The sequence below is a fragment of the Peromyscus californicus genome, unplaced genomic scaffold, assembly GCF_007827085.1.
Source record: "Peromyscus californicus insignis strain IS unplaced genomic scaffold, ASM782708v3 Scaffold_5__1_contigs__length_169319896, whole genome shotgun sequence".
Classification (NCBI taxonomy): Eukaryota; Metazoa; Chordata; class Mammalia; order Rodentia; family Cricetidae; genus Peromyscus; species Peromyscus californicus.
In genome coordinates, this window is record NW_026294573.1 from 22,280,222 (window position 1) to 22,296,395 (window position 16,174).

At 49.2% G+C, this 16,174-nt stretch overlaps 1 protein-coding gene, 1 long non-coding RNA gene and 4 other non-coding genes across 6 annotated transcripts; 1 reads left to right on the forward strand and 5 right to left on the reverse strand.

Moving 5' to 3' along the window:
* Positions 1 to 907: 907 nt before the first annotated feature.
* On the reverse strand, positions 908 to 3,580 carry LOC128096451 (uncharacterized). Its single transcript, XR_008213646.1, has 5 exons — positions 3,327 to 3,580; positions 2,302 to 2,380; positions 1,995 to 2,057; positions 1,506 to 1,560; positions 908 to 1,100 (listed from the first exon to the last, which is right to left on the reverse strand). It is a non-coding gene; the product is annotated as an uncharacterized LOC128096451 (long non-coding RNA).
* Positions 1,172 to 1,245, reverse strand: LOC128098092 (small nucleolar RNA SNORD99). The gene has a single exon (XR_008214123.1). It is a non-coding gene; the product is annotated as a small nucleolar RNA SNORD99 (small nucleolar RNA).
* Positions 1,840 to 1,968, reverse strand: LOC128098071 (small nucleolar RNA SNORA61). Its single transcript, XR_008214103.1, has one exon. It is a non-coding gene; the product is annotated as a small nucleolar RNA SNORA61 (small nucleolar RNA).
* LOC128098070 (small nucleolar RNA SNORA44) lies at positions 2,133 to 2,262 on the reverse strand. The gene has a single exon (XR_008214102.1). It is a non-coding gene; the product is annotated as a small nucleolar RNA SNORA44 (small nucleolar RNA).
* On the reverse strand, positions 2,652 to 2,787 carry LOC128098061 (small nucleolar RNA SNORA16B/SNORA16A family). The gene has a single exon (XR_008214093.1). It is a non-coding gene; the product is annotated as a small nucleolar RNA SNORA16B/SNORA16A family (small nucleolar RNA).
* A 4,409-nt stretch (positions 3,581 to 7,989) lies between the features above and the next one.
* On the forward strand, positions 7,990 to 9,450 carry Rab42 (RAB42, member RAS oncogene family). The gene is made up of 2 exons (XM_052716621.1): positions 7,990 to 8,282; positions 8,953 to 9,450. The coding sequence occupies exons 1-2, from the start codon at positions 8,035 to 8,037 to the stop codon at positions 9,365 to 9,367; spliced, it is 663 nt and encodes a 220-aa protein (XP_052572581.1). The 5' UTR covers positions 7,990 to 8,034; the 3' UTR covers positions 9,368 to 9,450.
* Positions 9,451 to 16,174: the final 6,724 nt, after the last annotated feature.

Sequence of the window (16,174 nt, forward strand, 5' to 3'; positions counted from 1 at the left end):
TGTCAGCTTATCCCCCCTTCACCCAGCTGAGGGCCGAATCCAGGGTCTCTTGCTTGCTAGGCAAGAACCCTACCACTGAGGTAAATCTCCAACCCATTTTTTTTTTTTTTTAAGTCCAGTTCCAGGGTGCCTGACACCCTCATGCAGGCGCGACACCAATGCATTCAAGTTTTAAAAAGTTAAAGTGTCTTAAGGAACATACCACCACCTTTAGGTTTCCCAAGTAACACTTGAGGACTGGGAGGCCTTAAGTATTGAGTCAGATACATCCTTCTCTTGCAGCACTTTTATCAGCTGGCAACTACTTGCAATTAAACATGGGTAGAATGGGCCGGGCGGTGGTTGCGCACGCCTTTAATCCCAGCACTCGGGAGGCAGAGCCAGGCGGATCTCTGTGAGTTCGAGGCCAGCCTGGACTACCAAGTGAGTTCCAGGAAAGGCGCAAAGCTACACAGAGAAACCCTGTCTCGAAAAACCAAAAAAAAAAAAAAACCATGGGTAGAATGATTTAAGGACAACAGCAATTTATGTCCACAAGATATGCCTTTATACAGTTCCCTTTTCTGCAGGAGGGTACAGATGTCTCAATCTCTGTAAAATGCAGGCTTTGATAAGGCACTCCTTTTCCATTCTATTTTGACTATAAAGACACACAGCCCAAAGGGACCTGATCCTGGTGTTCAACATTGGATGGTAACAGATGAAAATTTCAGAAAGCAGTAATTTACAATTCATAGGATATCAACTCACAAAAAGTTTGAAGAGATGGGTTAGCAGTTAAGAACACCTCCTAGGAACTCCAACACCAAGGATCAAGTGGCTGTTATTTCAGTAGGCACTAGCATCCCCCTTCAGACACAAGTGAATTTGAGATCGCCATTAAGTTATTTAAATTACAGAGAGAAGACACTTTCCAAAGTCTTTATTGACCCAATTACACGTTAAATCACAAAGCATTTCACTTTAAGACAGGGTTTCTCTGTGTAGCCTTTGATGTCTGTTTTAGAATTAGCTCTGTAGACCAGACTAGCCTTGATCTGTATGTCATCACAGCTTGCAGAACCTTGCTTCCAGAGCTGTCCTCTTGCTTTTGATTTTTTCTGAAAAGGAAGTAAAAAGTCTGTGTTAGTTCTGACCTCAGGCTCAATCTCCACCTCATGCTTTTCCCAAGAACTGGTCTCAGTCCCATATCCGCATTAATCATCCATAGATGTCCACTCAGATTAGGTTTCATCCTGGACCAGTGCCTGAGTTCCCTGCTTGCTCCCTTCCTCACAATCCATCTCCCCAGTTGCCGGGTAGTGGATGGTACAAAGTGCATTGCTGCTGAGCAGAATGTCCTCGTGGCCTTCAGTGTACCAGCATCTGTCCTGGTTGTGAGCAGCTAATACAGCGCACAGACCAGGCATGAATTACCAAGATGCTGAGGTTTTTACAACCTGGAGCCATCTTTTTAATTCTGCTGTACTACTTAGGGACAGGGCTCATTACAGCCCTTAACTTACCCAACCAACTGTAGATCAAATCATAAATGATGGCCCCTTCACTGGTTACATGACTCTAAAAAATAAATACAAGTATTTACGTCAACAATGCTACATACAACTGCCCAGAGGTATCTGTAATTCTCAGATCCAATTTTTTTTTTTTTTTTTTTTTTTGGTTTTTTGAGACAGGGTTTCTCTGTGTAGCTTTGCGCCTCTCCTGGAACTCACTTGGTAGCCCAGGCTGGCCTCGAACTCACAGAGATCCGCCTGGCTCTGCCTCCCAAGTGCTGGGATTAAAGGCGTGCGCCACCACCGCCCGGCCCCAATTTTTTTTTTTTAACCAAGAACCTAGGCATGTATGAATCTGACCCAATGCTCTATACAAGACTACATTGCTATGAGGCCAGTTTCAGTGTGCTCTTCCTCCTTTACGACCACCAAGACCAGCATCAAGATCTGATGGGAAAGGGAACCGGAGGGTCAGGCTGTCTCAGACAGCAACTTTACCTCAGTGAATGAGCTGAGGCAGACAGGCTGGCTTTTCAGACTTCCAAGAGCCTTGGGTGTAACCTGCAGAAGGAAAGCTGTTGTGAATATTCAGGGAATGCAGTGTCGCAGGTAGAAAGCTTCCACCCCAGGCACAACATATATAGGAAAGTCGAGTGGCAGCTGCAGGCACTGTGCTGGCCTGGGCTGTCAAAGTCTCTCCAGTTTCTCTGGCATGCAGTTGGAGACCCCATGGCCACAACCAGCCATAGCCCTTGGAAACATGCTGTATCTACCTACCATCAGGTGATCTCAACACCATACTCACCAGGCCCTACTGCTGCGTTTCACCTGTCACATCTTCTGGTCTCCTTAGCCCATCTTCATGGAGTCTTCACCTGGAAAAGCTAAGATGAACGGCAACACAATTATCCACTTATCTTTAGTTCCTTGCACCTGATCATCAACTGGCCTTCTCTTACAGGGAATGCGGCCCATGACATGGCTTGTACTAACAGGTGAACATACCCGGAACTGCCCTTGTATGATCTAGGGTTCAGCAAACTACTTCCAAAAGCCCTATTCTACCAACTCCACGTTCAAGACATTTTTGTTGGTCTGTATTATTTACACTGATGTTAACGAAGACCTCTAGATACGTCTATAGAATTAAGGCAGAGCTGTCTTTTCCCAAAATGTTGCAGATCAGTTACAGTAAACAGAACCGCGACCGTCAAGGAAAACTGTTTCTCTGGGCCTCCTTTTTGACCACAGCAGCTATGTAGAAGCAGCTGCAGCTTCGATAAGGGCCACAGGCAGTGATGGGGGTTACAAGAGCCCACAAACTTCAAACCCACAAACCACCTGGCTCACAGAAGAACCTAAGTTACAGCTTTGTATACTAGAGACATCGCCAACTAAAATTCATGACCCTACTGCCTGCACCCCTCCCCCTCCCAACACACAAGCTCTCAACTAACTTGCTTTAGTATCAGGGTAAGCTTAAAATGGCAGCTTCTGCAGTCAGAATGCAACAAAGCTGAGTTTCTAAACAAGGTCTTCCCGAAAAAAAAATTCTTAATGGTTTGAGGCCTACGGCTTAGACGGGGATAACCCAGCACGTGCCAGGATCCAAGAGTTCAAGCCCAATACCTCGCATCCACTAGGATAACTCCAGATAACTGGAGCGAGGTTAAGTGGCCAAATGTGACCCAGAGTTAACTGTCACAGGGTTCTTCAGTTGGTGTCATCCCAATTAGGTCATCGCACCCAAACACTTACCCCTTCAGCCTGCAAATGCTGTCGCCAGATCCCCATTGCCCCACCACCAAGCCGATGGCCGGCATCACTCACCCGTCAAATGGCGCAGTACGCAGGCCGCGGACTCTCACTGCGCAAGCGGCCATCGTGGCTCCCTTGTAGGCTTCCACCGTCGATATGGAGAAGCCTGGCTTATTTGCGGCAGGTTCTGCATCCCGAAGCCTTTAGGGAAGCACCCAGAGAGTGCATTCAGAGGGCGGCGATCTGTGGAGGTAATGGGGACGCGGTACATGACAACGAGGATACAATAGACGCACGCGGACGCAGGAAGAAAGGACGGAGCAGGGCCCGCAACCGCTATATATAGTGCTCGCGCCGACGCCCGCGCCTGCGCCCTCCGTCTGCCGCACGGACCCTCTGGGAAATGTAGTCCACGCGCACCGCCTAGTCCTCTCTTGAGCCCGCCCTGATCGAGGACTAGAGAGGCTTCCACCCCTGCCACAGCGAGTTGGATGGACTCACACCCGAGACCGGTCGCGGTCCCTGGGGATTAAGTCTCGGGGCAACTTTGAATTAACACTGATCTTAGAAAGGGTTCTCCGCCCCGAGCGTCTTGGGATGCCGGGGGAGTAACTGGAAGGGGATGCTGAGGGTGTAGTGGGAAAGGGGTATCATCCTAGGATGCAGGAGTGAGTAGAGAGCTTCTTGAGGGAGGCTAAACCCCCACACTTATTTACCCCAGGAACTCTTGAGGAATGAGGGATAAGAGACTTAGAAATAAGGAGAGAGAGAAACAGAAAACACAGGACGGACTCTCGAGTAGGCCTGGATCCTTATCCATCGGCCCAGAGCGTTAGTCCAAAGGACTATTTATAACAATGCCAAGGGGCGGAGCATTAGACACATACACACACCCCACACACACCCCACCCACCCCACCCCGCTAGTTAGACCCTTACAAACACCTGGTACTCAAGCCCGTGGTCCAATCAACCTCCCATGCAGTCCTGCTGGGTACAGCCACTAGGAAACCTAGTGGGCTCCAACAATTGAGGCTCCAGATGGATCCTTTATTTGTTCAAAGCTAATGTTAAATAGCATTTCCTGAGCACCTGCTGTTTATGCTGGGCCAGATTATTCCATCTCATTTTCATACAAACCTTGTGTACTGGCTTCTTGATGATGCCCTTTTCACGGGAAATTGAAAAATGGATCACAGCTAGCAAGCAAGGTAGACAGACTAGACTCTGAAAACAGCTCAGACACTCAAAGTCACGACCATGGGTTGTTGTTTGCTCATGGGATGAATGAATGATGAGCCCCAGCCTAAGAACATAAACAGACTGGGATGTAGCTCAGTGGTGAAGAGCACAAGGTCCTGAGTTGAATCCTTCATACCTCTGAGTGTGACCCAGGTCTGTAATCCCAGGATTAAATGGTTAATATAAGGTTCCTTTTGTTTGGTTGGTTGATTGGGGTTTTTGTTTGTTTGTTTGTTTTTTGTTTTTGTTTTGATAGGGTCTCTCTATCATGATGTAACTCTGCCTGTCCTGGAACTTACTGTGTAGACAAGACTAGCCTCTAACACACAAATATCCACCTGCCTCTGCCTCTCAGAGCTGTGATTGGTGAAGGTAAATTTTGAGGCCACCCAGGGCTACCTGAGTCCCTGTCTAAAAAAAGAAAAAGAAAGAAAAAAAATATAAGTAGTTATTGCCAATAATTAAGTAACTATTCTATGGTATGGTTAATTTGTAAATTTCTGCCCTTCCATTAGCCTTATTTATTTATTTCATTAATTTATTTATTTAATTTTCTTAGAGGGGAAAAAAGTAGTTTATTTAGCTTACAATTCTAGGGTACAGTCACATCACTGCATGGAAGTCCCAGCAGCAGGGGCCTGAGACAGTCGGTCATATCACATCCATAGTATATAGTAGAGAGGTGACTTTTTCTTATTTGGATTTTGTTTGTTTGCTTTGTTTTCGAGACAGGGTTTCTCTGTGTAGTTTTGGTGCCTGTCCTGGATCTCACTCTGTAGACCAGGCTGGCCTCGAACTCACAGAAATCTGCCTGGCTCTGCATCCCAAGTGCTGGATTAAAGGCATGTACTTGTTTTTGTTTTTACACATCTCTTACACATCTCACTAGTTTGCCCAGGCAGATCTCAGGCTCCCAAGTAGCTGAATTACAAGCCTGCAGCCAGGCCCAGCTTTTTCCCCTCATCAATGTTAGGGAGGTTATCATTGGCCTTACCATATATTGCCCCTAAGCTACATCCTTCAGCTCCTATATACACCTGAAGAAATAGGTTTCAGGCTAGAGAGATGCCTCGGAGTTTAGGAGCATTTGCTGGGCAAGCATGAAGACCACAGTGTGGATCCTAGCCTAGCACCCACATGAAGAGCTGTGAGTGGTAGTTTGTGGGGGGTGTTTGTTTGTTTGAGATAGGGTCTCACTATGTAACCCTGGCTGACCTGGTGTGGGAACCCATTCTCGGGTTCCTCGTGGCTTTACCCAGCAGGTCCGCATAGAGGATGATTAGGGCCACGGGCCTGAGTGCAGGTGTCTGAGATGGTCTGCACTTGGCTGTGCTGGGGGAGGAGGTCTTTTGCTCCACCCTTTGGCGTCTCTATAAAACCCTGGGGCAGAGACAGTCGGGGCCAAGTTGGAATAGGTTCCAGGCCCTCTCGAGGCTATCCTTTATTTTCTATCTGTTTATCTCCACGATATTCTTCCGCAATAAATCCTTCTATCTAATATTTCCTGCTGTTCGCACTCAAGAAAACTCTGGGGAACTGTGGGGGTGGTTGGGTAAACGCCCCACAACCTGGGATTCAATATGTAGGCCAAACTGGCCTTGAACTCAGAGATCTGCTTGCCTCTGCCTTCTGAGTACTGGGATTAAAAACATGTACCTTCACACTCTACCTTTGTTTGTTTGTTTTAGGTTTTTTTTTGTTTTTGGTGGGGTTTGGTTTTGTTTTTTTCCGAGACAGGGTTTCTCTGTGTAGCTTTGTGCCTTTCCTGGAACTTGCATTGTAGACCAGGCTGGCCTCGAACTCACAGAGATCTGCCTGCCTCTGCCTCCCAAGTGCTGTTATTAAAGGTGTGTGCCGCTGCCACCACCACCACCACCACCACCCGGCTTCTACCTCGTTTTTTAAGACAGGTTCTCTCATTGGCTTGGAGTTTGCCAAGTAGAGTAGGAGACTGCCCCAGATATGTTCCTGCCGCCTCCTCCCAGTGCTAGGATTACAAGTTCTGGGGATGGAATTCAGGTCCTCAGGTTTAGGTGCCAAGCACTTTATCAGCTGAGCTATTGCTCCAGCTCATATACGTACATGTTTGTCTGCCTTCCTCATTAGAATGGGAGCTCTCCAAGAGCAGGAACTTTGCCTCTGCCCTCCCCAAGCTGTACGTGTGCTGGAGTGTAGAAGATAGGATGGGGTTGGAGAGATGGCTCAGAAGTGGAGAGCACTTGTCCCGAGATCAGTTCCCAGCAACCACATATAATGAGATCTGGTGCCTTCTTCTGGCGTGCAGGCATACATGCAGACAGAACATTGTATATATAATAAAGAAAAAAAAATAGGTAGGATGGGCCAGTAAGAGCTCAGCAGTAAAGCAAATAAATTAAAATATATTAAAGGATAGCCAGCAAGCACTTCCTGGAATAATCACCCAGGGATGAAACTTGGCTATGATTGCATAACCAGTGGTAAGTGGCCCTTGAACCACAACCCAAATCTCCCCATGGAAATGTGCAGAACCTTAGCTGCTGTGGTAGACAGTTCTGTATGAGGCGCCTCATGGGAATTTGCCTTAGCAGATGAGGAAGCAGGGCACAGGAAGGGGTGGCCTCTGGGGCTACGCAGCCTTATCTATGGCATGGGTCAGCTGACATGTGGATTCTGGTGCCAGGTGCAATCAGAGGCAGTCACTGACCCCAGCCCTAGCGGGAGCCTCTGAGAGAGGAAGTTCAAAGAATCCGATGCTGACACTGCACAGCCTGTCTTTGGGGAGGGCTCCAGTCCAGCTGTTTCATGCCTCTCTGCTCTTGCCCAGCTGCACTGGCTAGGATTATTTAGAGGTGTGATATAGATGGCTTTTTTATTTCTTTTTTTTTGGATTCAGTGAGAAGAGTTACGGGGTAATGGCACTTGCTGAGTTCAATCCCCGGGTGCCTACAAGGTAGAAGAAGGGAACCAACTCCTTCCAATAGTCCTCTGACCTCCATATGTGCCCTGGCGCATGTGCACCCACATACACACAAACAAGTAAACATTAAAAAAAAAAAAAAAAAAAGGAAAAGAGCCAGGCGGATCTCTGTGAGTTCGAGTCCAGCCTGGTCTACAAAGCGAGTTCCAGGGCAGCCAGAGCTACACACAGAGAAACCTTGTCTCGGGAAAAAAAGAAAAAAAGGTGTAAGTCACTTTATCCTCCGAAGCAGGGGTTGTCACTGTCCCCATTTTACAGAGGTAGTGATTTCCACCCTGACTTACACCAAGGATTGGTCTGGAGGAGGAGGAGGAGGAGGAGGAGGAGGAGGAGGAGGGAGGAGGAGGAGGAGGAGGAGGAGGAGGAGGAGGAGGAGGAGGAGGAGGAGGGGGGGGGGGGGGGGAGGAGGAGGAGGAGGAGGAGGAGGAGGAGGAGGAGGAGGAGGAGGAGGAGGAGGAGGAGGAGGAGGAGGAGGAGGAGGAGGAGGAGGAGGAGGAGGAGGAGGAGGAGGAGGGCCCCACAGGATGGGCGGGGCCGCACAGAAACGGTCCGAGATCGGCCGGCCGGGAGCCCAGATCCCATGGAGGCGGCGGCGGCGGCGGACTGCAGCTACCAGTTCCGAATCGCTCTGCTCGGGGACGCGGCGGTGGGCAAGACGTCACTGTTGCGGTGCTACGTGGCGGGCGCTGCTCGCGGGCCGGCGGCGGAGCCCGAGCCCGAGCCCGAGCCCACTGTGGGCGTGGAGTTCTACAGCCGCGCTCTGCAGTTGCCCGCTGGGCTGCGGGTCAAGCTGCAGCTCTGGGACACCGCGGGTCACGAGCGCTTCAGGTGCGGCGGGAAAGGGGGGATCAATGCCAGACACCTGGGGGGACCCACGCCCGCAGGTGCCAACTGCAGGGGCTCAAGCAGGGATCCGTGGTCCCTACCCTACCAACCCCTTCCTACTCAGTCATTCATCCTACAAAGCCACACAACCCCAGCATGTGCTGTCTCTGAGCCACATCCCCCCCACCCCCGCACCCCACCCCACCCCCCCCCCGCACCCCACCCCACCCCCCCGCACCCCACCCCACCCCCGACGACCCAAAGCCCTTAACCAGCCCTAAAGGAAATGTCAAAATAGGGGGATTTGCACTGAGACATTGAACTACTTCCCAGAGAGATGAATGACCTGGGTGCAAAGACCGCTCAAGAGGATGGGAAGAAAGCAAGACTGGTGTGGAGCCACGGGTAGGAGCTGCCAGCCAGGGAATCAGACACAGAATGGGTAGGAAGAGGGGACTGTCCCCTTTCCCCCACACCTCCTGTAATCTTCGCAATTAGGAGGTGTGAAGGCAGGAGAGCAGGGATTTGAGGCCAGCATGGGCCACGTGAGACGCTGAGTTGAATGTAGTGTGCTGGAATGGAGTAGGAAGCCTGTGGATCTTGGGGCCCTCTGAGGCTGTCTAAAGGCGTTGAGACTCCCCTGATTTACACTGTCGTCCCCCGCCCCCACCAGGTGCATCACCAGATCCTTCTACCGGAACATGGTGGGCGTTCTGTTGGTCTTTGATGTGACAAACAGAGAGTCCTTTGAACACATCCAAGCCTGGCACCAGGAGGTCCTATCCTCTCAGTGCCCTGGCAAAGTGATCTTCTTACTGATTGGCCACAAGTGCGACCTGAGCACCCGATGCGTCTCCACCCAGGAGGCAGAGGAGCTGGCTGCTTCCATGGGCATGGCCTTCGTGGAGACCTCAGCCAAAAGTAACTGCAATGTGGACCTGGCCTTTGACACTGTCACCACTGCCATCGAGCAGGCCCTGCGGCAGGGGGACATCAAGCTGGAAGAGGACTGGGCAGGTATCCGGCTCCTCCACAGAGCCCCAAACCCCAGACGCCCCAGCAGAAAGCAGGACTCATGCCAGTGTTGACTCTGGGAGAGGGAGGGTTAAATGGTGCCAGCCTCAGACTCCCCAGTGAGACCAGAGGACAAAAAGACTGTCTCCTGACATGTTCCTGCCTTCTAATTCTTGGCATTTTTTCTTTGTCGGGATTGAACACAAGGCTTGGCTATCTACAGACACCCTCAGCCCTTTTATCTTTCATATTTTCAGAATGGATCTTGCTGAGTTGTCCAGGCTAGTCTTGAAGCTCAGCCTCTTGAGTGATTGAGATTACAGAAGTGTTCCACTAGGTCAGGACCTCTGCTAGGTTTCTAGTTCTCAGCACAACCCCTTTTTAGAGAAAAATCTAAGAGCAGGTTTGCAACTCAATGCCATCTAGCCTAAGTTTCCCTCTCCATGAGATTCATACAAATGCCTGAATCCCCAAACTTGGAAGGCAGAGGCAGGATCAGGAGTTCAATGACAGTCTCAGCTTTGGAGAGTTCAAGGTCAGCCTGGGCGACATGAGACTATTGCAAAAACCAAGAATAAAAACATTTTAAATAAATTCTTTTTGGGGGGTTGGGGATTTAGCTCAGTGGTAGAGCCCTTGCCTAGCAAGTGCAAGGCCCTGGGTTTGGTCCTCAGCTGGGGGGGGGGCGGGGGGTGGGGGGGGATACATAAGGGACAGGCTTGCTCACTCGGAGCCTGCCTCACTGACAGCTGATATTATGCTTCTTGGTTCTTGGCTTCAAGTGGTCATTTCTGGCAGCATTCCTGGGCTGGAAGACAGCTGCCCAGCATGTGTCCACTGCTTTGCTGGTGAGGTAGCCTGGGGAATTCCAGTACAAGCTTGGTTTAGCGCTTCCCCAGCCCTGAGAGTAGCATGAGTCTGGTCTGAGCACATGCTGCTTCTCGTGGTTCCCACCCCAAGCTCATTGACTAGAGTTAAATTTTGGAGTTGACCATGAATGAGCTACAGATTTGTTGGACACATGGTAGACAATGAGGAGAGCCACTAGGATCTCGGATGATGGACTTTGGCCTACTACACTGCCTGGAACCTGGCCATCCTCAGGGCCACCCATACCCAACATCTCGTCTGTGAGGATGATGTTAAAGAACTTGCCTTCTTCAAGGCATAGAAGCCCGTGGCTTTAATCTGAGCACTGAGGAGGCAAAAGTAAGTGGATCTCTATGAGTTCAAGGCCAGCCAGGTGTTGGTGGCGCACACCTTTAATCCCAGCACTCGGGAGGCAAAGGCAGGCGGATCTCTATGAATTCGAGGCCAGCCTGGGCTACAGAGCGAGATCCAGGACAGGCTTCAAAGCTACACAGAGAAACCCTGTCTCAAAATCACCAAAAAAAAAAAAAAAAAGAGTTTAAGGCCAGTCTGATCTACATAGTATGTTCCAGGCCAGCCTGAGCTGAGCTACACAGTGAGACACCATCAAAACAAAACAAACAGCAATACAAAGGTGGCAGGGCAGGGGCTGGAGAGATGGCTTAGGAGTTCAGAGCATTTGTTACCGTTGGAGAGTAATAGTTCAACTCTCAGCACCTACCCGGTGGGTCAACCATCCACAACTCTAGTTCCAGGGGATCTGAGACCTTTGTCTAGCCTCCCAGGACACCAGGTATGTACACGGTACACTACACACATGCTAGCAACACATTCCTACAGAGGGCTGGAGAGACTGCTCAGGGCTGAGAGCACCTGCTGCTCTTCCAGTGGACCAGAGTCAATTCTCACCACCCACATGGCAGCTCACAACAGTCTAACTCCAGTCCCAGGGGATCCAATGCCCTCTTCTGGCCTCTGGAGGCACCAAGCAGGTAGTGGTGCAGACATACATGCAGGCAAAACACCCGTACATACACCTTTTTTTTTTTTTTTGAGACAGGGTTTCTCTGTGTAGCCCTGGCTGACCTGGAACTCACTCTGTGGACCAGGCTGGCCTCAAACTCAAAGATCCACCTGCCTCTGTCTCCCAAGTGCTGAGATTAAAGGCATGTGCCACCATTACCTTACATATACAAATAAATTAAATTTTTTATACTTTTTTTCTTGTTCCTTTGTGTGACCTAGAACTAGCTCTGTAGGCCAGGCCGGTCTCGAACTCACAGAGATAGGCTGCCTGCCTCTGCCTCCCGACTGCTGGGATTAAAGGAGTGAGCCACCACTGCCCATCAATAAATGAATTTTTTAAAAAAGGAGTGAACTACCACACTTTTTTATTTGTATTATTTAAAAAAACACACATAAAATTAAATAAACCTAAGTTTAAAAAAAACCAAACCTTTATAAAACTAGGCACAGTGGCACATACCTTCATACATGCATATCAAAGCACACAGGCAGAGACTGGAAGATCAAAAGTTCAAGGTCATCCTCAGCTACATATCGAGTTTGAAAATTTGAGGCCTAACCAAGCATGATAGCGCAATGCCTTTAATCCCAGTACTCAGGAGGCAGAGGCAGGTGGATCTCTGTGAGTTTGAGGCCAGCCTGGTCTACAGAGCGAGTTACAGGACAGCCAGGGCCTCACAGAGAAACCCTGTCTCGGAAAAAAAAAAAAGAAAGTTTAGGCCAGACTAGAATACTGAAAACCAAGCAAATGAAGAAACAACCTCATTCTCTTACCTCAGCTCTGGACAAGTGTGAAGATCAAACCCAGCTTTCTCACTCTGTGGCTTCATGGAAGACATTATTGTGATGAGGGCCAGGTTCTTCCTCCGCCTGGCCCTACTTCCTTCTGCTTTGTCCCTAGAGATGGAGACTGGCCCCAGACAAACATCTGCATGATCCTCTCCAGCTGAGGCTGTTGCATTAGACTCTGACATGCAAGGGAACCTGCAGGCCTGACCGGCCAAGGGTGACTGTGGAGGCTTCCTAGCAGAGATGGTACTGATGTTGAGTGTTGGTCGGAACTCCAGGGGCATCTTCAGGGATGTAACTGTGGCAGCAGGCATGAGCAGGGTGTAAGCACTTAGGGCTAGTGACCCCCTTCTCTTTTTTTGTTTTGTTTTTGTCTGCCGGTTTTGGATTTATTTGGTTGTTTTCTTTTGGTTTTAGTTTGTTTTAGGCAAGATTGGTGGCTAGCCTAGAAAGTGCTGTGTAACCAGATTAGTCCCTAACTCACCATGATTTTCTTTCATCTGCCTCTGGAGTGCAGCAATTAATGTGACACTCACTGTGTAGCCCAGGTTGGCCTTAGCTTGTGCCACCTTGATCAAGCGGCCTAACATTCTCGATTACTTCTCAGAATGTATCAGAATGTGAGCCTATCAGCTCTCCAGCTCCCACCAGCCCCAAGACTGAAAATGCTATAAGGTAACATCTGAGCCTAGGCTGATGCCTCTGATCCCAGCAGAGGAACTACTGCCAGTTTGAGACCACAGTTCCCAGGCCAGCCAGGGTTAGGTAGCAAAATTTTTTTTTTTTTTTTTTTTTTTTGGTTTTTCGAGACAGGGTTTCTCTGTGTAGCTTTGCGCCTTTCCTGGAACTCACTTGGTAGTCCAGGCTGGCCTCGAACTCATAGAGATCCGCCTGGCTCTGCCTCCCAGTGCTGGGATCAAAGGCGTGCGCCACCACCGCCCGGCTGCAAAATTTTCTTAAAAAACAAAACATAGCCGGGCGGTGGTGGCGCACGCCTTTAATCCCAGCACTGGGAGGCAGAGGCAGGCGGATCTCTGTGAGGTTGAGGCCATCCTGGGCTACAGAGCGAGATCCAGGAAAGGCACAAAGCTACACAGAGAAACCCTGTCTCGAAAAACCAAAAAAAAAAAACAAAAAAAAAACACAAAACAACAACAACAACAACAACAAAACCATAAAGGCTGGGCATGGTGGCACAAGCCCTTAATCCCAGCAGTTGGGAGGCAGAGGAAGGCAGATGTCTAAGTTGGAGGCCAGCCTGGTCTACAGAGCAAGTTCCAGGAAAGCTAAGGCTACAGGGAGAGACCCTGTCTTGAAAAACCAAACAAACACCACTAAACACAAAACATACAAAGTATCTGAACCCTGTAGGAATTTCTCCAATTGGCTGCAGCCTATCCAATGCCCTCATGTTTGTCATTGGTAAATGGGTTTACCATTTCTTTTGTTCTGTGATTATAGACATTCATAAAGTCTTAGGCAATGTTTGTTTGCTTGTTTTTGAGACAGTTTCATGTAGCATAGACTGGCCTCTGACTGTGTAACCAAGCAGGGTGACCTGGAACTCCTGATCCTCCTGCCTCCACCTCCCAAAGTGCTAGGATGACGGGCACGCACCACCATGCCTGGTTACCTCTTCCACAATGGGACAGGTCATTCAGGGTAACCTGAATCAGTTGTTCCTTGTCATAGTCAGATTGGCTCAGAGTAGGTAACACACAGAAGCTGAGACAGAAAGCTCATGAGTTCCAGGCCAACCTCAGCTACATAGTGAGAAAGATCTCAAAACAAACAAATTTCTAGTTAGGGTTGGGAGACGAAGAAGTCTGGAAATCCCCTGCCACCCAGGCCTGGCCCACTCAGAAAAAAAGATGATGCATTGTGCCCAGTGTCTCCCCTCTGTGTCCAGCGGGCTAGAATCACACATCTGTCCCTCAGCCCGGCTTCCAGCTGCAAAACGGGAATACCAACAGTTTTGGTCTCACAGGGCTGTTTTGAAACTGACATGGTATGTGACCTCTTCCCACAGTGTGGCCTCACACCCATGGACCTTCTATGGCTAGGAACTTAGCCATAACAACACAGCAACCTCTCCAAGTCCAGAAGTCCTGACTATTGTATAGACAAAAGACTCCTCTATCATGGCCAGTCATGGCTGAACTGGTGAACGCAGGCCAGTTCCACAGTTCAGTTCCACAGTCTGGCTACAGAGCCAGACCCGAGGTGTGTGCTACCTCATACATCAAGGCTCTGCCCCCCCCCCCCCCCCAGCTGCAGTGATGTGAGGTGATCTTAGAGACTCCCAGTGGCCCCAGAGGGTGTGTGCCTGCACTGGAAGATGTAGCCCTGAAAACTGCAGCTCCCTCTCTCCACCACGTGGACTGTGCCCTCCTCTAGAGGGCTTCAGGGTGCCTAGGTCTTCCCTGGGATGCTATATTCACATCCCCCAAAAGTCTTTTTCTTTGGCTTCCCCTGGTCCTTGTGCACATGCTCCACCTCCAGACCTAGGGGGTGGTCTTATTCTCCATGACTTCCTCCCACCATCTTCCTATTTCTCTCCTTTGTCCTTATTTTCTTTCTCCTGCTCCTCCTTGGACAAGATTTCACGTATCAGAGGCTGGTTTTAAGGTTAAAAGTCCTGGTAAAGGTGACCTTGAACTCCCAATGCTTCCACCACGAGCTCCCAACTGCTGGGATCACAGGCATGTACCACTCTACCTAGTCTATGTAGTACAGGAGGGATCAAACCCAAGACCTGAGGTATGCTAGGCAAACACTCTACCAACTGAGCTACATTCCCAGTCGTTATTTTTTGAGACAAGAGCTCACTAAGTACTCCTGGAACAGAACTCAAGGAGAACAGAACTGCCTCTGTCTCCTGAGTGCTGAACTTAGAGACACATATCTGGCTATGGGGGCCTCGTCTTTCCTAACTCCACTAAGACCTTATTTCAGTTCTTCCCTCCTTTTCCTGGCCCACCCCACACAGGCACAGGGAGCCTCTTCATGATGGCTTCCTAGTCCTAGGTGGTTCTGTCTTCAGTACTTATCCTGTTGTTACAGCCAGCTATACACACACACACACACACACACACACACACACTGCTTTTTAGTGAATTCTTCCTCTGAAGACTGCTTCAAGGATTTCTCCTTTATCTTTAGTCCATCACAGCCATTCCTTTTCTGTCTGTTTCCAACTCCAGTCTACACCCCAGAACCCCAGGCAATGCTTTCCAGGCATACCAGCCTTCACCTAAAACTTCACTGGCTTCTGGCTGTCTGGGCAGTGGGTCACAGACTCCTGCTTAACATGTAAATCTTTTTTTGTTTTGTTCTTTTTTGTGTTTTTGAGAAAGTGTCTCTCTATATAGCACTGGATATTCTGGAACTCACTATGTAGACCAGGCTGGCCTTGAACTCACAGAGATCCACTGGCCTCTGCCTCCTGAATGCTGGGATTAAAGGCATGTACCATTACACCTAATCAACATGACAGTCTTTTAAAAAATTATTATTTCATTTGAGGACAGGGTTTCTCTATGTAACAGCCCTAGCTGACCTGGAACTCACTCTGTAGACCAGGCTAGCCTCAAACTCACAGGAACCACCTATCCCTACCTTACCTCCCCAGTGGTGGGATTAAAGGCATGCACCAACATACCTGCTTTTTTATTTATTTGTTTATTTTTGAGACAGGGTCTCATTGTGTAGCCTTGAGCTTGCTATGTAGACCAGGCTGTTCTTTTTGTTTGTTTGTTTGTTTGTTTTTCAAGACAGGGTTTCTTTGTGTGTAGCCATCACTGTCTGGGAACTCACTCTGTAGACCAGGCTGGCCTTGAACTCACAAATATCCCCCTGCCTCTGCCTCCTCTGCCTCCTGAGCACTGGGATTAAATGCATACGCACCGTGCCTTCATTTATTTATGTGTGTGAATGTCTGCTTGTATGTCTGTCTGTGTACCATGCGCATGTAGTACCAAGGAGGCCAGGAGAAGGTATCAGACTGGAGTTACAGAGTTGTGAGCTGCCATGTGGGAGCTGGGAATCAAGCCAGGGCCTTCTAGCCATCTTTCCAGTCCCTGTAGACCAATCTTGAATAACAGAATCTCTTAGGTTTATTTTTTGGGTGTGTGTGGGAGGGGCAAGTTTTACCCAGCAACTCAACCAAACAAGCAGGCATGGTGACGTGTATCTGT

What these genes read in the sequence shown, in the direction of transcription:
- Rab42 (XM_052716621.1), top strand. Translation starts at nt 8,035, where the DNA reads ATGGAGGCGGCGGCGGCGGCGGACTGCAGCTACCAGTTCCGAATCGCT. An exon ending in GCGGGTCACGAGCGCTTCAG is followed by an intron (nt 8,283 to 8,952) that starts GTGCGGCGGGAA and finishes CGCCCCCACCAG; the next exon opens with GTGCATCACCAGATCCTTCT.